This window comes from Nomia melanderi, chromosome 5 (assembly GCF_051020985.1).
Source record: "Nomia melanderi isolate GNS246 chromosome 5, iyNomMela1, whole genome shotgun sequence".
Taxonomy (NCBI): domain Eukaryota; kingdom Metazoa; phylum Arthropoda; class Insecta; order Hymenoptera; family Halictidae; genus Nomia; species Nomia melanderi.
The window spans coordinates 13,067,594-13,092,254 of NC_135003.1; the positions used below are offsets into that span (position 1 = coordinate 13,067,594).

The following is a 24,661-nucleotide window of genomic DNA, read 5'->3' on the forward strand; positions in this document are numbered from 1 at the left end:
GAACACCGGATACCCGTATTAGAAGTAAATAGAATTCGAGGCCGTACGTTGCACAGGGTGCCCCAGTTTTCTTCAGGAACCTGTCTGCTTCGTTCACTGCCGCGAAAAACTTTGGAATTTTATGTATCGCTTATTCTTTTGTAACAAACAAACAAAACAATGATAAAGGAATTATTTGGTACAATTGAACATTTTCATAAACTTCTATTTAAGTTTGGAAGTTGTGAATTATACAAAAATGTTATTTTATGTAAAGAATCACAGACTAATATGTGTTTAAATGACTAGATTCTAATTAAGGTTCTTTAAATTAATTAGTCGATACGACACTCGTTCACAAACCCTTTTGTTTTATTAGTCCATACAACACTGAATTACTTTGAATTTAAAATATTTTCTACTTTAACATTAAAACAAACCTTCATCCTATTCCTCCAATCTACGGTGCACCAGGATGACGTCATTCAATTGTTTGTCTATTAAGATAATATCTAGAGTATCAAGCTAACCATCACCGCGCGGAGAACGTTTAAACAGAAAAACTGATGCACCTTCTGCGGCAGAAACGAACTGAAAAGGCGAAAGTACAAATAAAGAGAAGAAACGAGGCGGTTTATGGTCACGCGAGTTCGCGGATGGGTTTCAAAGCGTTAGACACACCGATGAGAATGCTAATTTATCGTTAGTCCCGCTCCGCGGAGCGTGTAAGTCGTTCGGAGTCGCTGTTTCCAGCGTGCAACCTGGATGACGCTCTCCGGTTGCGCAATAAATCGACTCCTGTGTCAATAGCAGCCTTCATTCGGTCCGCGACACGCGATCGATCCGCGGATTAATGGGAATATGCGAGATTAATGAAGCGAGAACAATTTTTTCGAGGCTGAACTCCGAATCCGTGACGCACGGATTGAAACGGGGGCTCGGGGCCCGTCGCGAATTATTCGTTGGCTTGTCCGACGCGGTGCTCCGGCGAGTTTACAATAATTACAGCGCGGAATTAATTAACGGCGGCTAATACTTTGTGCGAGGAAGAAGTCAATATTGTCTTTGCAGGAATTTATGCGGGAAGTTAGTCTCGGAATATTAGGTGGGATAATGCAACCGTGAAAGCAGGTGAACAACGGCTGCTGTGATAACATGTTCGTTACTGTAATTTGTTTCGGTAACAGTTTATGGCTGTATTTCGTTGAACACTGTGTATCCTTCCTGTAGAATATTCACAAAGTTGACAGAGTAAGGGATCTACTGGAAATTACGTTTCGGGTTAGGAACGTTAATAATGATATGGATAAGACTAATTCCATTTTGTAATAAATATTAAGCAGGTTGCTTTGTAATCTATCAGGAACTGCAACTAATTTTCATAGTGTTCCTGGCGAAAATTAGAAACGCTGTATTTCTTCGATCTTTTATTTTCCTTCTTAGCACAAAATTTATATGCGTGGAGAATCGAGTAATTTTAGGGTAGTTTCTTTAATTCATTAAAATATTTAATATTATAACTGGTGCAATATTGGAGCTGATTTAGTAGCACGCTTTGGTAAGGTTAAGTGACATTTGAATAAAGTCAATTTCGTTTGAATTAAACGATATACGAGATTATGATCGTCGCTAACAAATGATGTGTCGAGTTGGAACCGAGACTATACGCGGTAAAATTATAGGGAGATAAGTTGATGGTTTCATCAGGACCGAGCTGCCAGGTAACAAATAGAAAAAAATGGGATGATTGACGGCTTGGGACTGTCTATTATAGTCACAGACGTAGTCTAGACTGTGATGTCTAGGTGTTATGGAAAAAACATCGGGGATCGTTCAACCTAAAGGACCACTGATGGGATTCCAGGGTCGAGGTCTCATCGGGATAAAGCCTCGAACGGGCCAAGCGAGGGTCAGAATGAAATACTGTTGATTCTGGGTTGGTCTAGACTATAGTATCCAGGTGCTATGGAAGGAAAAGTGGGGATTATTCAGTCGGGAAGGTCACCAGAGCCTTTGGAATCTGGCAGCCTGGCGCTGTAGGTGGTAAAGGACTGCTCCAGATTATGAGGTTCAAGTGCTCGGGTAGAGTACGTACAGTTTGGTCCGTTTCGCTGTTTAGTCAATATTGTTGCAAATAAAATCTGTTAGAAAATGAATTTTCTAATGATAAAACTGTAACTTAATTATAACATAATTATAATTGTATTGTAACGATGTAATTAGTCAATGTGACTAAGGAATCAAAAATGAACTGAGATGTCCATGCAGCATCGATGTGATATATACATATATGCAATGCCAATATCAAAATCATAAAGTATTAATTCATGGAAGAAATAATTTAATGGCTCTCATTCTTCACTCAAGTGTATTCGAAAAAGGAGAAGCCTTTTAATGACTAACCATTAAATCGAATGACCCTGTCATAAAGCCAACATATGTAACTCTCAGGAATAATAACCTTTGCATAATTATCTATGCGTAAGTGCCATTACGAAGGAAAGTATGGAAGAAGAATTGAAATCAGTGTCAAGGATGTATTAAAACTTGAAGATATTTTTAATATGCACTAATGTAGTACGTTCGCATAAAACGCTATTCATAACAGCATATAGTTCTTGCTATTAGTGCAAAAATAGAAATTATATTTCGAACAAAATCATTCTAAACCGACTTTCACTTTTCCAAACGAAATTAGTAAAACAAGTTACCGAAATAAATAAAATAATTCAATATATACGTCTACTAATCAACTTTCAATTCAGTTATCTCCAAAATATAATTATTTACCTTAAAACCTTCCCTTACCCTACATACATTCAACAAAATCAATGCCTCACTAAAAGTGCCATAAAATTTCCCTCGAAAAGGAAACTTCTCAGAGAAATCTCCCACCAAACTTCCAGCAGCAACACTCAATATTTTTCATCCCCAGAACCAACTTTAAAAAATAATTATTTGCCTTAAAACCTCCACTTGCCCTACATAAGTTCAACAAAATCAATGCCTCACTAAAAGTGCCATAAAAATTCCCTCGAAAAAGGAAACTTCTCAGAGAAATCTTCCACCAGAACTTCCAGCAGCAACGCTCAATATTTTTTACCACCGGAACCAACTTTAAAAAATAATTATTTACCTTAAAACCTTCCCTTGCCCCAGATACATTCAACAAAATCAATGTCTCATTAAAAGTGCCATAAAAATTCCCTCGAAAAAGGTAACTTCTCAGAGAAATCTCCCACCAAACTTCCAGCAGCAACACTCAATATTTTTCATCCCCAGAACCAACTTTAAAAAATAATTATTTGCCTTAAAAATTTCCCTTACCCTACATAAGTTCAATAAAATCAATGTCTCGCTAAAAGTGCCATAAAAATTCCCTCGCAAAAGGAAACTTCTCAGAGGAATCTTCCACCAGAACTTCCAGCAGCGACACATTTTTCGTCACCGAGTCCGTTCGACTCGAGTCGTTTCTCCGTCCCGATACGAGTAAGTACGTTCAAAGTGCATTGTTACGCCGCTCCCGGTGTCATTCGCCTATCGCGCGCACAATACGCGCCGCGAAGCGAAGTTGGATGATCGCGCGCCGCGAAATTTATAGCGTGCATCGGAATTTATAGCGTCTATTCATTCCGTTCCTCGCGGGCCGCGCTTTTTTCTCTCCCCCTGGCTGCATGCATTTTCCTTTTCGACGCTCGGACGTCGATCATCCGACAAAAACACCCCGCGGGAATCGATCGACGCGTCTAACAACCAATACGCTTCCCTATCGTAACGGATCGTGGATTTCGTTCCTGCCGCTTCGCATCCCGTTCGTTTCTGGATTTATTTTTATTCGCGGATGAAGACAACTGAATGCTTCAATTGTTTTTCCGAGCTAATTTATAGTGATGATTGTAATAATCATTTATGGATTACATCGATGTGGTATGTTAGATGATTCACTACGAAAATGGATATTGAAGTATTTTCTTGGTTGTATGATAATAGAGATAATAGTCTTTAGGTTTCGTCGATAAATTTGGTAGGAGAACAATAGTTTTTTAATCATTTTTTATCTGTAATAATAGTATATAGTGTTATATAATAATAACGTAGTTTAGTAATCAAATTTAGTAATCGGATCAATTTGATCCATGAACAGAATCACACATTTCCTTCAACGCATTGCAATCCAAAGGATTTTTACTAAAAATACACAATATCGTTTGAGGAGGTATAGTAATAATATAATGTGGTAATAATAATAGTATAATTTAGTAATAATAGTAATAATATAACGTAGTAATAATAACATAATTTAATATAATTCAATAGTAACGATGCTAACATGACTTATTAAGATTCTTACGAAGTTAACTTACAAGATTATCCACGGTACTGCTCTCTTTTCTATAAATTCCCTGTAATGTTCTTATTCCGCGGGGCCAGGTAAACGTAAACTAAATTTTCCAGGCGTCCATTTCCCGCGGACCGATAGGAATTGCTTAACGACGCGGCCCGGGGCAATTAGCGCACCGTAAATTTGAATGGCGCGCGTACCGCGATACACGATGAAATATATCAAAGGATGTAACGAAGCGAGAAATAACGGAGACGAGCAATAAGCGCAACGAGCGTGTGATTTGCTTCGGCCGCGTCCACCGTGCGCCGCGCGACTGTCACGTCGAAACGGAACTGTATTGCCGAAGAATGTAAGAAACGCGATGCCCGCCGGCTGCGGTTTCTTCTGCGTTAACACTAGGTTTACGGGCGTTTCTTATATATCTATCTCTACCGATACAGGTTAATTTTATCCATGAACAAAGTCACATAGTTCCTTTAACCTTGTGCAATCCAAAAGTTTTTCAATATGATTTGAGGAAATCAAACGACCTTCTTTGAAATCGATAGTAGTATTTGATTTCAAAAGTATTTGACTTCAGTATCTCGCATAGCAATGCATTATGCAAAGCTTGATATTAAATATTAAATCTGATAATTTTGATTTATCAAATCGTATGGCGACTGAGAGACGCCACTGAAGTGCAAAGGATTAACACTAGGTTCATCGACATTTTTATGTATCTATCTCTACCGATATAGATCAATTTCTGTTGTCACATAGTTAACTATGTCTCACATAGTTCATTATTTATACGTAATAATCTTATAAATGAAACTATGAAATGCATGGAAAAAGTCAGTAAAAGATGGTATTATTTAAGATTTATATCGATGCATAATTTGCATTGCCACTGAAAATTGAATTAAAAAATTCTTAATTTCTGATCTTTGAATAACGATTAAGTAATAGAGAGTATTAGAAAATATAAATTTTTTAAATGAAACATTACAAACCTAATGGTCAATATAGGGAATATGAATTTTTTAAATGAAATATTACAAACGTATAAAAAGTCCAAATGCAGCGACAGATCGGTTTTAATGATTTTAACGAATAAGTAACGGTCAATATTAGGGAATATGAATTTTTTAAATGAAATATTACAAACGTATAAGAAGCCCGAGTGCAATGACAGATCGGTTTTAAACGAGTGAAGACATTAAGGATTGCGAACGGTCTCGCAGCCACCACTAAATCTTGGGAAAATATGGCGTTGTGGCGTGTGCAGTCTTTCGAGCTTTGTATCAAGCGCAAACCGACATTGCATGTCGCGCGCCGCAGGCTCGTTGAATATGTCTAAACTTTCATTCGGAACTGACGGCTCTCGCTTACGCGATACCCCACCGACCGGCACATTCTAATTAATTTTTCTGTGTGTTTCTTTCGGGACATTATGATACCTCGATCAACATGCGATTTCCTTCTACCAGCGATCAACCGGCAGTGTTATTATTTTATACTTTTTTCCAGAGCAGAGATCACGACTGTGTTATAAAATATCAGTGACCGCTTTAATCGTTCTCATGTAATACATTAAAACACAGTACAAGCTGAATAGTAAATCAATTAAAATCTCGACAGACACTCGAATTCCTATGGAGAAATTCCAAACTATCAATTGCTCGGTAGTTTCTATCCACCTCTTGCGCTATAGGTTAATTCACAGATTGACAAAGTCTTGCGAACTTTGTTTTTACCTATTTTACACAGTGTCTACAATAATTTTGTTTATTAATAGTTTCCTTTAGCGATAGATTCCAAAATCATTTAATATACGTAATACAAGATTATCTCTCTTCATAAGATATTAGAAATCTTGGAAGAAAAATTTCTCAACGTCTTTTATATACGTCTTTCCACAGCAAGAGGTTGCTAAACAAAAATGGTAATAATGGTAAAAATGGTAACGGTTCGAGGATAACGGCGCAAGGTGACCATAACCGGAATCAAACGGAATACCAGCATCGCGGCGAAAACTCGCGTAAATTCCGAGGCGTGCCGCATAAGTCGACAATAATGTCCGTTCGAAATGTGTCCTCGCGAAACTTGGCGAACCGTAATGGGAACGTCCGCGCGCGCCTGCGTCGCGTCCCTAAATTCAAGATTAAGGGAAGGAACGGCCCCGGCGGAACTTCTCGCAATCATTTATATTAACAGCCCCTAATCCGCGACGGAATTGATATATCGCGGCCGCAAATTTCCTCTCCTAAATAAAAAGCGAATTTATGGAAATGCGTGTCCCGCGTCGCGAGATGCGCAGCTAATGATGACGATGAGGACGAAATTCAGCAGGTAAAATAGCCGCGTCACTTATTTCACCTGAATGAGCTTATTTTTATTAGTTTTTTCATCATCACTGTTTTTGGAACGCACCAGGTTCTGAAAGAATTTTGTTTTCACTTTGAGAAATTCCTTTTTAAGGATGTTAACAGTAGAACTACTGAGCAGTGGAATTATTCTGTATTTCCTTATAAAATGTACAAAAATACATTTATTGTGTTCAGTTGCTTTATATTCTAGTTTGTATGTCTCTAAATCAATTTATTGAATAATTTGTCAGAAAGTCGTCTGTGCCTTTTCTATAATTGCGAAAGAAGTGACACGAAATGTTAATTAGGTAGATGTTAGAGTAAACAGCTGCTTTTTGTATCGCTGTTTTTATGTTACACCAGGTAGGTTTCGAAAGAATTTTGTTTTCATTTTTGAGGAATTCTATCCTTAAGGATGTTAATAAGATAGATATTAAGATAAACATTTTTTTTGTATCATTGTTTTTATGTTACACTATGCGGGTTTTAAGAAGCTTGTTTTTATTTTTGAGAAATTCTGTCTTTGTTGTCCATGAATTCATGAAATTCAGTGTATCGATCAATGTAAACTTCGTTTCTATAAAGAAATTGAGATTTCAGTTTCTCTCGACGTCAATTTTTATTAAACTTCTTTGTGAAATTTTTTTATTTCACTTCGTTTCCAATGTTAATTACCGTTAACATGAGTTTCCTTAAGAAACATTCTTGGCACGTCTTTTCCCAGCGAAGTTAATTATCTTAAGTGCCCTGTCTAACGATAATTACTATTGAGATTTTCCTTTCCTGTGAAATTTGTTTACTTTGTTTCGTTTCAGCATAACTTTCTGAAACAACACAATGGAACTCGGTAATTATTGTTTGACGTACGAACGTACGTCGTCAACAAAGTCAATTTCCCGGCATTTAATTAGACGCGATGTCGATGTACGGTGTTCGGCTTGTTTCGGTAGAACTTGCGAAGAAAATCCCTACAATCAAACGATTAAGTTCGCTCGTTAAGAAATGCTAAAAGGCCGGCAAATTTTTGTCGCCGTGTTCATGTGCGAAAAGGCCTACGCAAGGTGAATGTTCTATCGATCCGCATGATTGTTAGTATAATTATCAGCTGTGCAGAATCGCGGTTACGTTGCTTACTTACGTAATTATGAACTATCGAAAACGTGGAAAGAAAGAGTTCGTTGCGGAAACAGGAGGTAATTAAACGGTAACGATACGATAATGACGAAAGTTGCGCAAAGAACACAATGCACGCAACATCAAACAATTCGAGAAAGATAAGAAATAATTTTGAGGGCGCTTAATCAAGTATTCACAACCTTGAAACGACGTTGCATAATATCTTCCCAAAAATGTCAATCACTTATTTATATGATACAGATATTATAAACCGTTACTTTCAACGAAAATGTTACCAAGAATCAAATATGCTTCTTTCTAATTTATTTTAATCTAATTTTAAATATTCATTTATGTCTCGATAACTGTAAAATCTATTCAAAATTAACATATCTATAATTTGAGTAATACGTTAATTTTGAATACACCATCTGAATAATCACAAAATAGTTAAAAGACGTATCAATTAGAAACAATCTAAGTCAGAACACAAAAAATACGACACAAGACTAGACCAGGTGTGTCAAAAATACCAATTCCAAATCTCTTCTTTTAGAATAATTTCAAAGCTAATTTGACAATACCCAAACTGAAATACGAACCAATCGAAATTCCCATAATTTCACGCTTACAGCTTCCATCAAGAAATTTCTAAAGATGGTTTACTATTCGGTAGTTCCAGTGTTAACGTTAACATCATCCACTTCTGACTATAACTCACTCAACTACAAATGGTCACTATCAAAAGCCAATTCCCAGTTCCCAATCCTCAACTCCATTCTAACGCGAAAACCCGCGACGCTCCGCCGCGAAAAGCAACGTCCGCCTCTACAAAATATTCGGAAACAGAAATGAAAAACGGCTTATATTCACACGGAGATCCGCAGGCCAGAAACAATCGAGGAATCGTCCGCGTTCCCTGGTACTCAACTATCAGATTCCCCGCAGTCCGGACGCACTCTCGCAAATGAACTTTAGAAACATTTTCGTGTGCGAGATACCATCGAGAATGGGGCGCTGCAGCGAGGCATCGCCGTTCTCCCAGTGAATCAAGTAATCCCCGGCGAGAAATAAAAGCGGCTATTAGTATAAAGCGATTCGCGAGAGCGCGGACCAGCGCGGAGACGGGCGGGAAGACCGCGCGCGGAATAAGGCCGGAGTCACACGAGCGTTCAAGTGACGGACGTTAAGACGAACGTTGCGACGAGCGTCGATGCGTTGCATCGTTTTACGTGTTAACACGTTGAACACGATTTCGTAGAGAAAAGTACGCAAAATGGAGAAAATACAGTAGTAAATCATTTGACCGAATTGGATTATTACCATCGCACGTTCGTCAAACTGAATGTCACCGCAATGGGTGGCGTTATTTATAATATAGAAATGTTCGCGAATAATCATCGTTTAATTGAGCGAATTATAGCAATTCGATTTGCTTGGGGGTCACCGGTGACCCACATGGCATTCCAATAACAAGGAAGAACATATCATGTACTGTGTGTTAAAAAATTGAGATGCATCTCGTCGACGCTCGTGTGGCGACGGCCTTAAAACTGACGCAACGCGACGGTGTTAGCTAGACGCAACGGAGAACTCGGGGGTGGTGTGTTGTATAGACGAGGACGGGGAGCAGATAACAAGCGTGCGACGCACAATGCAGCCGCCTGTCGACGGAACCCCAAATTTGACTATTCAGATAAGGAAAACTGAAGGATACCAAGTGTTGCTAAGCAGTCTGCTATACAAAAGGATCTTCATTTGAAAAACACGAATTTTGCGCGAATAAATACTGTTTTTCAAACATCTGTTTGTATCACTCATACTCTTGAAATTATTGAGTTTCGCCCAAAAGACAGGCGTTCTGTAGACAACACCCAAAATTCGACTATTCCTATATCGAAAATCAAAGGTAACCAATCTCTTGATAAGCAATCCTTCATTCTAAATAATTTCCATTTGCAAAATACAAATTTTATGCGAATAAATACCGTTTCTCGATTCATATAACATCGGAATCAAACCGCAGAATATCCATTATCATTGAAAAATCTTCACAATATCCCCGTAATGTGACAAACATGTAACCACCATATGTTCAGCTCTATACCTTCCAACTTTTGTCTCAAGCATTTGTTTGTATCGCTCACGGTTTCGAAGTTATTGGGTTTTGTTCCCGAAAATGGGCGTTCGGCCGCAGTGTGCGCCGGCTGGAAATCGTTTTCGGCGGGTACTCACCTTCTCCTCGAGCCCCGGCCCGTTCTCCATCGCGTGCATAATGGCATCCGAAATGCGGGTGTCCAATTGTCTGACAGCCTTCTCGGCGTTCAGGCCCAGCGGATCGTTACGACCGTCGACCGCCACGACCAGCCTCTCGACCGTTTCCACGTAGCCGGACCACGCGAGGTCCAGTTCCGACGCCGGCTCTGTCAGGCAACCTCTGCAATCAGATTATTTTCAGCGTTCACACGCGTCCTCGCCACCATAGAGCCGCGCACTTCTTCCATGGCGACTTTCCAACCTCGTTTCCCCGATCCCTTATTTTTAGAATTAAGGTAAGCGGACACCATGATTTGATAATCTCCCGCGGCCCGGTGCGAAGAATGTTTCTCTTCGCTTCTTTCTTTTCGTTTCTGTTTGGCTTCGGTGAATCCGGGATGAGAGGATTTTGTGGGAATGAGGAAAGACTTGACACCAGAGAATTTGTGTAAGTTAAATTCGAAGGAAAAGAGATTTAGGGTAGGTTTTGTTTATTGGTGTTTGAGCTCGAGAATAATTCTTTGATTCCTTCTTTTTCCTTCCGTTTGGTTTCGGTGAATCTGGGATGAGAGGATTTTGTGGGAATGAGGAAAAACTTGAAATCAGAGAATTTGCGGTGTAAGTTAGATTAGAGAGAAAAAATATTTAGGGTAGGTTTTGTTGGATTGGTGTTTGAGCTGGAGAATGTTTCCTTGATTCCTTCTTTTTCTTTCTGTTTGGTTTCGGTGAACGTGGGATGAGAGGATTTTGTGGGAACGGGGAAAGACTTGACACTAGAGAATCTGTTAGATTCTAAGTTAAATTGGAAAGAAAAGAGATTTAGGTGAATCTTCTTCTGTTGATGTTTAAGTTGTGGGATTTTTTGTGGGTGTATGAAGAGACTCAGGATTTGTAATATTAAAATATCTGCGAATATATGGAGATTCATATTTGTGAGTTTGTGTTGTAATCGAGGAAGAAGCGTCGACAAGTTTATTACCGGTTTTGTTCTAGTGATATTTAAGTTATCGAGAGTGACGCGAATGAAGACACGCTGTCTACTTGTTATTGCGGCAAATGAGTGACATTGTGAACAATTTACGATCAAATAGAGAAACAAACGTATGATTTATTAAAAATCTTGCTGACAATTACTTCATATGCTACAAATATATAACATTAATAAATCTTCTGGCACAATAAGATGTATTTCATGCAATCAAGAATTTGACACAAATTGGAACATTAATTAATCGATGCAACACATATTCATAAAATATCAAATTTTGCTATCCCAGCTCGAAAATAGACATTTTAACACTTTATAATTGAATTTGATTGATTCACCGATAAAATCGTATAATTTTGAATGTATTACCATATGTTTACAAATCAATTACACTATTACTGTTAATTGCGTCTACTAAAATTTTTTAATTTGACGTCGGAGTGAGTCTGTGGATGGTAGAAAATAGACATCGTGTGAGGTTAACATGACGCCGCCGCGTCATCTATATGCGCATGACACACTTTCGAACACGAAATTAAGATATTAAGGGAAAATATACAACCAAGGAGGCTAAGGACCACCCACAAGAACTTTGTCACAGTAAAACTAAAACAGACAGATTTCCTCGATAGAATGATAAATTTCTTGTACAATATTCCATCTAATAACTTTCAATTGCCATTTCAAACCCCAATTTTACCAAATATCCATTTTACCTTAAAAATGATATCCATCGTTTAAAATAAAACAATCTCTTCCCAATTTTTCATTCGAAGTAACATTCCACCCCTTTCTAATCATTTCTCAATACTGAATTCGTAATACTATGATTCATAACATAATATAAAATAAAACTTATGTATATATTTTCTACAGATTTCAAAAGTAAAATTGTAGCAGGGAAAATCTACTTTCAATTACCATTTCAAACCCTAATTTTACCTTAAAAATAATATCCATCGTTTAAAATAAAACAATCTATTCCCAATCTTTCATTCGAAATAACATTCCACCCCTTTTTAATTATTTCTCGATATGATTCGTAATATAATGTGAAACAAAACTGTTATGCACATATTCTCTACAGACTTGAAAAGTGAGTAGCAGGGAAAAATCTGTTTCCTTGCTTCTCAAGGGTTATATAATAGCTTTGAATAATTGTAGTAATTACGAGGTAAACGTATTAATAGACGAAAATTGTGGGGAAACGGTAGACTGAACAATTTCTCGAAAGCGGTGCAATGAAAGCATCCATAACACGAGGTGGTTTGAACCCAAAACACATTTCGGTTCACACCTACGTGCCCGAGGTATATTTAGAGGCGGTGTGAGCGATTTCAATGGCTTCATCAGGCTTATATACGTAGACGATAAACTAACCGCGAAAGAATCGGCCTACCCCCGGAATTCGGAAACAGGTCGATCAAACCGCGCGTGGTTATTTACAATTTGCATCTTATGAATCTTAACTAAGCAGTTTATTTGCCATCTGCTTCCTGCTCGCACGAATTTATTTGCCGTTTCGCTGAATTGTGAACTGCTTCGTCTCTTTTCTTTTTCCTTCCGAGAAAGGCGATACTCTGATTCGATCGTTATCACGTTCCATATAATTAATTTATCTTTACTCAATCCTTCGCGAAGCTTTTCCATTAAATACACTTCATTCGGAGTAACGAAGGATCAATGAATCACTTCGTACAGATTTTCCTTTGTAAAGTTACTAGAGAAAATGATTTATTATTTTAGTATTAGAATGTTAAATTTTCAATTGAGAAATTCAATTATGAATTTAATGTGAATCGTCAGGAAGATGTTTCGAGGATTGTTTCGATAGAATCCGAGAACGAAAGTTTCTTAATGAGGGGAGCTTTGTTATTCGTCATTAAATCTGTGCGAACGTGGAAACTGAAAAATTTAAATATAGCCGGGAGGTTCGGCTGACCAGACGACTCGAGGTATTTCTGTAAATACAAGTATGGACGGGAGGGAACGGGCCATCAAAGACTATAAAAGAAAGTGAAAGTAACTGGAGTTAACATGGAATATAGAGCGGGTCGTTAAGGGTAAAAGAAACAAATGCCGCCAGAAGAGTCACGCTTACTCTTTCAGTTTGCGATCCGACGGCCTGATGAGGTACCAGACTGTGATGCTATTAAAGGATAAAACATCTTGCGGAAATCAATGAATTTCTTTTCAACACGTTCACACCGGCGCTGTAATTTCCACTCTTTCCCATTTGGCGGCTGAATTCTCACAATTGATAAAAAATATTGAAATGATCGATGAGTAAATTAATTCTCAACTATACGGCGATGTTTTCTAATTACCAAACCACTTGATGACATATTTGTGGCAATGTCGCCGCATTAGGCAGTATTATTTATATATCATAAATGTTTTCAAAGCATCGTTCCATCGAGTGAACTATAGTAACTCGATTTGCTCGAGGGTCACCAATGACCCCCATGGCATTCAACGTGTTAACGTATTGCATGCGGGAAACGTAAAAGTACCGTGTACCGTCGAGTAGTATTAAATAAGTAGTCGTATAACTTCATTACCATTTTTAATAAAAGAGTTCTCTTTGCGTATAATTAACACATTGCGTACCGGCTAATTATCAGAAAATTATATTGTGCGGATTTTCAGTGAGATCCACTTATATCACTGTCTATGAAAAACCTCAAGTATGATATTGTTATGTAATATATTTTAAATGGACAATTAGTTGTAATCAAATTTAATATTTCTTTAAATGAGCGAGACGAGATAAAGACGGTATTTTGTGAAACTGACTCGAAGAGAAATCGCATGTACATTGAGGAACAAAGCTATTTTATTTCAATATTTCCCAAATTGATGTTATACAAGGTATAATATTAACTCCTTGCCGTACAATGACGAGTAAGACTCGTGATGAAGATTTCTAAACTAATTTAAGAATCAATGTTGTTCGTTACCCATGGATCAAGGCAAACAACTATTTTGCTATTATCAATGTATCATCTTCAATTTCCACCTGAAGTAGAATGGAAAATTTTGTTGTATTTCTTACAAATTGTCGATAATAAAATATCACACGAGCTTAGTAACGAAAGTAAATAGTACGCCAAGGGATTAAATATCGAATTTTACAGTTTCACTGTATGAAATCAATTGGCGAGTGAGAGTGACCTCTCGAGTGCAAAGGATTAATAGAAAAATACATATTCAGAGACAATATCGAAACCAAAGCAAAGAAACCGACACCAACAACCGACACGAAATGTCGAACAGTGCACCGAGTAGCGTCCCCAGGAAGTTCGAGGGTACGAGGCTCACCTCATGACATTGGTGCAGAATCCGCTGCAAGGCCTGACAGCTGGACTGATGCCCTTGCACTTCGGACAATAAGTCATCCTGAGCAGCGCCCCGTAACAGGCTTCCTGCTGCGGGCTGGTGCCGGAAAATAGCACGCTGTCGGTCCTGTCCAGGACCGTTTTGCCAAGAGTCAACGCCTGCACCAGCACCCGGGTAGCCTCCAGGCTCTTGCTGACTGACTTCGCGACCTGCTTCGGTATGTCGCCGAACGGCTGGATCTCATCCATCGTCTCGTACAGGCAGGTCTTGAACTTCTCCGTGAAGTCCTGCTCGTACTGGTGCGGGTTCACCGCGTTGTGGTAAGCGATCGGGAACAGCTTCGCGAAGAACTCGATGAACCGTTCCTGAAGCATGTCCCTGGTCAACGGCTGCTGCAGGGTGTCCGGCGTGTTCTTCGGCGACACGTAATCGGCCATCGCCTGGTACAACGCCTTTATCGACGGCTTGCTCAAAACCGCCATCGACCGGTACACTTGATCGAACAGGTTCAGGGTTTTGTTCTCCGACTGCCTCGCGAGCAGCGTCACGGTCTCTGCAACCAGAAGGGGCTCGGTTAGCGATTGTGTTCAGGTTGACGGTGATTTCAGGGTTGTAAATGTTTGAGAAGTATGGGGAAGACGTGAGATTGAAATAATCGCATTGGTTGTCTAGGATGTTCTATTTTGATGTTAACAGGATTGCTGTCAGCGCTTATTTCGGCGACGGTCTCCTCAATCATATTTTCTTCAATCCAGTAAATTTAAAATATTGGAAAGAGGAAACTGAAACAGTCATTGAGTTTCTAAATATAATGTAGTTTGTGATTTTTAATAATATCTGTAGGATTAATTTCATTCTCATTATGGGAAATATAGGATTACAGTCGTTACAAATATGTGACTGCGAAAGTGTTAATATATTTTGAATTGTTGGGTAGGCAATATTCCGGTATAGAGGTGATTTTGGAGTTGTAATTTGAAAAATTATAAAATTAGTAAATTTGAAATAATTATTACACTGTTTTTTTAGGATATTCTAGTTTTACGTTAATATATTTTGAATTGTGACTATTCCAATTGATAGGGGTGATTTTGGGGTTGTAATTTGAAAAATTATTAAATTAGTAAATTTGAACTAATTATTACACTGTTTTTTAAGAATATTCTAGCGTGACGTTAATATATTTTACAACGCTTAAATCTTTCAAATGAAAATGTGACTTGCATTGTGTAAGTTTGTTTTCTTAGTGGAAATCGGTTACAATAATCAGTTTTTTGAATGAATTGTTCGTAGACTGAAGAAATCTGAACACCGAGTGTTCACACGACTGCGCAAGAACGTACCCCGTTGATTATCTAATGTTATTAATAAATCAAATCACGTTGCACTGCTGTGATAAAATATGAATGTCCGAAGTTGAGCGCAACAAATTCGCGAGGCAGGAAAATTTCGTAGCCGAAGCAAGGGTACATCGATCGTAAAAGTATCGCAGTAACAGTAACAAGTTCCTCGAAGTGGCTGGAAATTACAAGGGTGAGAAGGCTTTATAGTTAGCGTAACAACGCGTACATCGTAAACGCGAGGCACTAACGTTAACGAGAGCATTCGCCGGAGTAATCCAATTTTATTGATATCGAATATATCATTGTTAGAAAGTTTAGATGCTCTCATTTTGTATTAACCCTGGAACTAGCTTGTAATTTTCTCCTTCGATCGAGGTGCATTCTTTTAAACTTGTCTCGATATACCTGCAGGCGCATTAATTCAGTTAAAAATACAGATAAACGCACATTTGTAGTCGTTTTATTGCGACATTAATTTCAACATTTTAATAACAGTTTTCTTTATTAGAATACAGAATGAGTTTCGCAATTCAAAAGTGAATAATATTTTTAGAAAATTGAAATGTTTAGAACACATTCAAAGGGATGATCGTGTTTCAAGAATCTTTTTCACAAAATACATTGCGTCTTCTCGAAAGCATCCGATGGTTATAGCGATTTTGAATAAAATAAGTAAAACGTAAACATCGAGTAATATAGATGTTCGTATAATTGAGAAAGCATTCCTGTAATACGCTAGTTTTGTTTGCCACTAGCGAAAAGTACATATATCTTGTCTCATCTGTGTGATTCACCCCATATGCGGCTCTCGGGCCTAATCCTTTACGCACACGTTACGTCCAAAGGCAGTTCGCCTTGAACCTCCTCTGCGATTCTCATTTTAGGAATCCTGCGAAAACGGACAGTATCCAAGTTTTTTAATACTCGAAATTATACACTGACACGGTACCTGTCTGTTTAAGTCAATGTTACGAGTATAATATATAAAATACGACGGATAAGCATGAAATAGCGAATAAAATGGAATCTAATCGAGAAGGAAGACAATCTTCGATACTACAGAAATTCTCCAAATTTATTGTATATTTTAATTTACCATCCAGCACTTATTCAGACTTCCATCGACGTATATTTTCGAACATATCTACGTTCTAAGTTCATTTTATTCGATTCAATATTCCAAGTTTTAATGTATTATAGTCATTCGATGAATTTAATAATCTCGGAAAATGCTTTCGAGAACTTGACAAAATTCAAAATTCTAATATACTTTATTCAATTTATTTACTAATCTCAGAAACTGCTTTCGAAAACTTGACAAGATCTCGAATTCTAATACACTCTATTCAATTAATTTACTAATCTCATAAACTGCTATCGAGAACTCGACAAAATCCGAAATTCTAATACACTTCAGTTACTCGATCAATTCAACTCCAAGAAAATGATCCGCATTCAATAATTCCAACGCAGAGATTCCGAACTGAGCTATTTAAACCTCTCAGCGAGCAGCAGCGTTAACTCGATTTCACGTGTTTCTCGATTGCGAACGCCTGGGTCCGAACGATCGAAAGTAAGTTGAAAAATCGGCGGAATCGTTGACTCGATTGTCGCGCAGTTTGCCCGCGCGTGCATGTCGCAGTGTGTACAGTACGGTCAGGCAGAAACTTCGATCGAATTCCAAACAAGCGACTTCGGACGGGTCTGCGGCTAACGAAATTTTTCAGTTCGCGACTCGCCCGGATTCGAACTGGTTCCCCCGATACACGGCAGGCTCGCGGACGCGCCGCCGCGCAGCGCTGCCCGGGAATACCCGTGAAAATGCTGTCCAAACATCAAACGGGCGAACGTTCAAAGGCTACGCGCGGCTACCTATGAATCGAACACGGCGTCGCTCGACGATCTCCCGGCGAAAACAAATATCAACGTATTTTGCACCGTCGAGGGCTAATGAACTTAGCTGACACCGTGTAAACCGTGGACCATCTCGCAGTTTTTTTGCTACTCGGTCAGGGGACCGTTCTAATTTCACGGCTTGGGGAGCTGTCTGTGGATTGCTTGCGCGGTGAATGCAAAAAGAAGGAATTATAATTTTATAATAGTGTCTGAGGGAACTGTGAAAGTATTTTAATTCATTGTAATTAATTAGATGAAAAATGTGGAGGGTAAGCTAGGGCAGGAGTATACGAATGGATGGCATTTTGTAATAGGTCCATTTTTTGGACTTGAGACTGGAATTATTAGATATATATTTAATCCATTAGCAATACTTGATTAACATGGATAAGTTCAAACGGTATCTCTTCGATAACTGTAGCAGAAGAGATCTAGAATTAACCCTTTACGGATGTCGGCATTTCAGTGAGATGAAATGTTCAGATTTGGAAGACAAGTCGTGGACAAATGATCTAATTAGTCGAACAGCAAGAGGTCAGCATGTAGTTTTCCTTTTTTCTATTAATTAAGCGATATAATTTAGCTTCATACGTTGAAGGTTTTGTGCATTTCAAAGAATCCTCGTCCGCAAAGGGTTAATGGTCCAATTACAAGATAACTGAATACGTCACCGCATTATCGTAAACATCAATTTCCTTATCACTCCAATCCCTCTAATCTTCCCACTAATCACTGTTCGCATCGTCTCCCTGACGCGACGTTTCCATATAAACCCGGCAATCGAAGTTCGGCCTCATTAAAAGCAATCCCCGACGCATAAGTAGAATGGACACCGAACGGTACCGTGCCTCTCGTCAGCTCCTTCCACGTACCACAGAACGCCGAAGGAGGAAGTCGGTGTGCCCGAAGAGGAACAACAAAATGGAAACACGGCGGAAGAAGCAGGAAAAAGGAGAATCGAAATAGAATAGAGCATCGCGAGTGGAATATACGGCGAGAGGCACCACTCCGAGAAAGACCGCGCGAAAGAGGAAATAGACGGCAAAAGGAAAACACCGGCGCAGGCATTGAGAGGAGGAGGAGGAGGAGGAGAAGAAACGAAAAAGGAGGAATCGGAGTGCATACTGAAACGAGCCAAGAGATACCAAGAGAGTACCATTCCTCTCGTCCCTCGATCCTCCAAGAATACCCGCCTCGGGATACCGCTCGAAAGAGGAAATCAATGACAAAAGAGGAATAACAGGGCAAGAACAGAAACCGCTGGCATCGAAAAGCGAAAAACCGAAAGCGGCAAGGTAAAGGACGCCAGGGAAAGCAAGAGTAACGAACGGGAACACGGATAGCAGGTCGAAAAAGGGGAAGGGGGGGAGCCGATCCGACTCGATCTGTCGCTCCTCCGCCTCTATCCTCCTATTTCTTCTCAAAGACTTCTTTTACCTATGTACGATTTCAGCGGTTCCCCTCTCGCCCTCCCGCTCTTCGCATGCCACTCCGCGTTTCTCATCCCGAGGCACTTGTGGCCATTCCACCACTCGGACCAGATCAAGAGGGAGAGAGAACGAGGCAGAGGGAGAGGGAGGGAAGCTTCGGCATTCCTCTCGCCGGTCATTTTATTTTAGCGCCACCGTGTGGGAGAGAATCTTTTTATCTCTCTCTCCTCCTCCGCCAACCCTCTTTCTCTCGACCTCACGCAGCCTCGCTTCTCTCCGTCGCGCTCCCGCTTCGCTCTCTTTCTCCTCCCTTCGGCGTGTTCCCCTCTTTTTCTGCCTATCACTTTCTCCTTTCATCTGTCTAGGTATCCGATTCTTGGTCTCTATTCACTTCTTAATCTATGTCTCTCTGTATCTTTAACACTCTATACTTCTGTGTTCCACTTTCTTTCACTCTTTGTCCATTTCTTTCTCGTTTCGCCTGTCTCTCTATCGCTCTCTTCTTACATCTGTTCATCTGTCTCTTTCGATTCTTATTTCTTTCTCACTTGGTGTCTGTCTTTCTGCTCGTCACTATTTTCCTCTATTTCTCTTCTGCTGCGTATCTGCTGCTCTCTTTTGCATTGTATCTATCTCCCTCTCCATGTACCATCTCTCGCTTTCTGTCTATCCACCTCACTCCTTGCTTCTATCTCTTTTAATCTTTATTTCTTTCTCACTGTATCCATCTCTCTGCTCATCACTAGTTCCTTCTATCTCTCTCTTCTGCTGCCTAACTGCTTCTCTCTTCTGCATTACATCTATCTCTCCCTTTCTGTCTATCCACCTCTTTCTACTCCATCTCTCTTTTAATCTTCATTTCTTTCTCACTGTATCTATCTTTCTACTCATCACTAGTTTCTTCTATCTCTGTCTCTTCTGCTGCCTATCCGCTTCTCTCTTTTGCATTGTATCTATCTTTCTCATGTACCATCTATCTCTCCCTTTCTATCCATCTCTTCCTCCTCTCTAACCAATCTACCTCTCTCCCTTTCTACCTATCCACCGATCCCTCTCTTTCTATCTATCAATCCCCCTCTCTTTCTACATACCTCTCTCCCTTTCCCTCCATCCCGCTATGTTCCACTCTCTCACTCTCCCTACATACACACACACATCTCTCTCTCTCATGCTCCTCTCTGGATTCTGCGTCCACGCCAGCCTCAACGCTGTCTCCCAGTCTCCCTCTCGTTCCGCCGTTCGGAGGCTTGTTCGTGCGAGGCCGATGGACGGACACGGCGATGCTGGTGTGCTTGCACGGTGTGTGCCCAATGGTGGCCATGTTTCGCGGTGGCATGGGAGGCGGCGGGCACGCGGAGAGGGGCTGGCAAAAGGTACGTGGGAACTGTACCACGCAGCTTCGTTCCTGGTCCCCGGCCTCCTCCGGCTGGTCGAACGAAATTTCAGGCCGCGGCGTGCATGGAAAAAAACCGTTCTTGCGCTTCCAGCGCGCCGCGCGACGCGGCGTACGGATATCCGATCGACGGGAATAATTTAACGGTCTGTCATTGGCTGGACGCGCCGCGCGGCGCGGCGTCCACCCGCGCGCCGGAGATCGAGCGAGGCGGAATGTTCGTTCGTTCGTTCGTTCGTTCGTTCGTTCGTTCCGAAACGGAATTGTTTTGATGCAACGTTTTTGGGGGATCCATGGTAACGTTTCCCTTTTTTCTGTTGAATTTTTATCACTTCGTGGCTGGATACTCTACTGGTGGAATTATTTCGATGTCAAGTTCATTGATATTTCAAGAAGCTTCGAACTTCTCGCGGTTTGCCACTCGCTCGAGGTTTTATTTTGAATTTCTCGGTTGGTGGAGTGTGCTTGTAGCAGTATTGGAAGAAATGAGTCGATGGAATTAGACGGATATTGAGGCTTAGGAATATTATTTCGCAATAATTTAACTCGATTTTGATAGTTTCAACGCTAGAACCGCCATGGATCAAAATGATCTATGATTTCATTTTTTCTGGTTAACAGACAACGGATGCTTCTCTGAAAAAGTACTAGAGAAACTGGTTTAGCAATGGAAAATTGAATTGCACATCAACTGAAGTCTCAGTAATTGCAGTTGAGGTTTCTGCAGAACAATTTCGAAAAGACAATTTAGCTGCTCGATAGTTCTAGTGTTAAGGATGAACTTTGTAATTCTTTGTTCTTGAAACACTGATTTCCGCGATCTATGGAAAGAAACTCTTCTAGGAATGATAGAGTAAGGTATAGAATAAATCTCTGTAAATCTGGTGTTCAACAGATGTGATTCTTCGAATGATGGTGTAATGGTTGGCTTTGTTCATTTTCGAAATTGAATTGCAAACCGAAAGTGTTAGAATTGCAGGAGCTTGGAAACGTATGTGTCCACAAGAATAATTATGAATTCTTGAATTTTGTAAATAAAAATGGGATTCAGGAAACTGTGTTGTAAACGAGGAACTGGCGTTGCATGTGCAAATAATATACTTAATAATAATAATGAAGATAATTAGTTTCCATAAGGCTTCTTTTTGAAAAACTGCAATTATGAGAATGTTTAGAGTAACACTGTTTGCATTAGAACACATCTAATCAACTGACTTGGCGATAGCAGTGCATGGGGAAATCCATGGAACCGAGACTTTCTAAATAGCCGAGCGCACGCGTAATTGGAACATTTTCAAAATCGATAGTCCCCAAAACGAAACTGCGTACAGGATGACTTCATTCTACGTTTTTGGCTGATTTTATCTTATGAGATCTCCAAGATAACTCAACTGCGAATGCAAACATCGTTGTAATTTACTGTAGAAAAATTTATAGATGTGAAATATTCTGAAATACATATACTGAAACACAATAGGCATATGTTTCACAGAGTGTGTAACCTGTGAAGTTATATACAGAAAAATAATGTAATTTTAACTAAACCTAGAATAAATATGATAATTCGTTAAGAAACTCTAACAGTTTTTAATATTAGGTACGTTAGTATTAAGTACAAATTTATAAAATAAGAATTTCATTTTACGACCTTCAACACTCATTATGACAAATATTCATAAGAAGATAATATACATTAATCAACTTCAAACTTGGAAAAAGTTAAACTACGCTTCCTGTAAGTTTCACTTTGAATAATATCTTTACATTACAATAAGAAATACTACAGAACAAAGTCCACAATATCTACAAACTCTTCCAATAATTACCTCACAATTAAACAATCATCGTTACCATCAATCGACAAAGAATTCTACAAAAGCTACAGTCTCAAGCTTCAGCCAATAAAACATTAGATTTCCAATGATTTATCATATCGACATACAATCTAAGATTGTATTTCACCTAAATTGAAGATTTAATTCTAACCTGACCTCTTACCCTTTGACCTATGTTCCAGATTAACACTGAAACTACCACACACATCAAAATGACCCATATCTGATTTCTTCCTCTCGCAATGATTAAAAGATAACAGGTGTTTCTACAAGAAATTATTAAAGAAATTTTTTTCTCACACAAACTGAATTATAAATCGATCAAAGTTTCAATAGATACACTCTTGGAGTTTCTGTAGAGAAATTTCAAAAAGTCAATTTACCTACGACTAATTATAGCGACGTGATTCACTATAATTCCATTGTTTCGTTCAAAGAATGATACGTCCATCTTTTCATACGATCGTACTCGATCTCGCGGTCCCAGTTTTCAATGAATTATTTTTGAGACGTGACGTTATCATAAACGGATGAAAAGCCAACAGTAGTTTCCCACCGGGACAAAACATACGCCCTCCCGTTGCTTTTCCCGCGCGTCACCGGTACATACTTTTGTATTATATACACCCCAATAAACTCGTGACTCTTGCATTACGGCCGTAACACATGCACACGCGTATACTGACGTTACAATTAGAGTCGATTTGCATGTTGCCCGCGTTACGCCCGCTCCACATTTCTCGTTTGAAGAACTGCAACGACACACGAAGCGGGTCGTCGCGCCGTAAAAACGGTATAAATGTTCGCGTCGCGGGATATAATATATTGCCCGGAATAATTAGCGCGCCGACTGCAGCACCGGTTATGCTAGATTGACACGATTCATCCTTTACAACGAAAAATTAATCTTCCGCGCGACGAATTTTTTCCATTCGGCGGATCCAGCGACCTTCGGGAGAATGTGATTTTCGTGAGATTGGGGAAATATAATTTTGGTGGAATCGGTAAAAACGTGATTTTCGTGAAATTGGGATAATATAATTTTGGTGGAATCGGTGAAAATGTAATTTCGATAAGCTCTCGATAAACTTGGCGATACGAAGAGGCCGACGACTGAAATTTGTTTATTCCCAGTCTCTTAACGAAATAAATTGCTATTCTGTGTTTCCGTGAGATTTGTACGAATAAACGATAAATTAAATAAGATAAGGCTTCTAAATATAAAAAATGAATGATCAAATTGTAAACGAAAGGATACTTTCGAATAGAGATCCAATGAGATTTGAGAATATAATTTGAAAAATCTATCCTGTATCGTTCGTAACCAGAGGGAAACTAAGTCGTCACATTAAATTAGCGTTTCACCGGCTACCAAACCTCCGCGATTCGTAAAAACAAATATTATCGTCAATTTATTAGTGCGACCACTCATCCGGCTGCAGCGTGAATAATTAACTTAGCGAATTCGGTGATATATTAACACTTTCATTGATATATATCGGCATTTATCATGCACGCCGTTATCGCTATTTGGACAAATGCATTTCTGCCTCGCGATATTGGCAATTCATAAAGCGCATAAATTCGTGCGCGTTTGAAGGATCACCTGATTAATCGGCCGCTAACCATTCGGCCGGGATCCGCGCGAAACGAACGGCGGCGCGACAGTTTCAAAATAAAATCCCCGACACTCGAGTTATCGAATTCTTCTTCTGGTTTCAGATCGCCCGAAGTCGCCCGGCAAGTGTATCGGCGCGCTGATAAAGGAAAAAACAAATTTGTGGAGCGTAACGACGATACAAAACATGTAATTCATCCCGATAACGCGCGAGATCAATGATATCGTGTTTACGTGTACCTAATTATACGCTGATTTACGACGGACAACAGAATAAAATTATTATTTGCTCCGTACTCGTATGCAATTAAAGAAACATAATGCGAGCGCCCAACGATCGAGCTGTTATTACTGATTTTTCGTTCCGACGACTAGTCAAACGTGTCTTGTGACTTAATATTTATAGATTTATAGTTGTATTCCTTTTATACTCTATGGACGAAGAGAATGATCTCTTAATATCGAAACTTCGATCAAAAGTAGAACATTTACATTCATATAAGTAAACGTCGAGTAAAAGCTGAACGAGCATTAAGTATAGTAACTTATTTCTATAAATAATTATTTTCTTATTTCTTATATCTTATAAATAGTATTTATAGAATATGTCATATTCTTATTTCTTATAAACAATGATTTTTAAATGAATTATAAATCGTTATATTTACTCTTCATTTATTGTTACCAACATTTTTCTTCCACTCGAGGTACATTCAAGAACAAATTCAGAAACAGTGGAGTCACCTCGCCCTGGAATCCCTCATCCCTTGTT

General features: G+C 39.2%; 1 protein-coding gene across 1 annotated transcript in view; it reads right to left on the bottom strand.

Annotated features, from left to right (window-relative positions):
• dally (division abnormally delayed protein) overlaps nucleotides 1–24,661 on the bottom strand; it is a 222,212-nt gene that overhangs the window by 142,127 nt on the left and 55,424 nt on the right. Inside the window, exons 3-4 of the mRNA XM_031970315.2 lie at nucleotides 14,357–14,927; nucleotides 10,027–10,228 (exon numbers count right to left, since the gene is read on the bottom strand). Coding sequence (XP_031826175.2) covers nucleotides 10,027–10,228; nucleotides 14,357–14,927 — 773 coding nt within the window. The remainder of the gene's footprint in view (nucleotides 1–10,026; nucleotides 10,229–14,356; nucleotides 14,928–24,661) is intronic.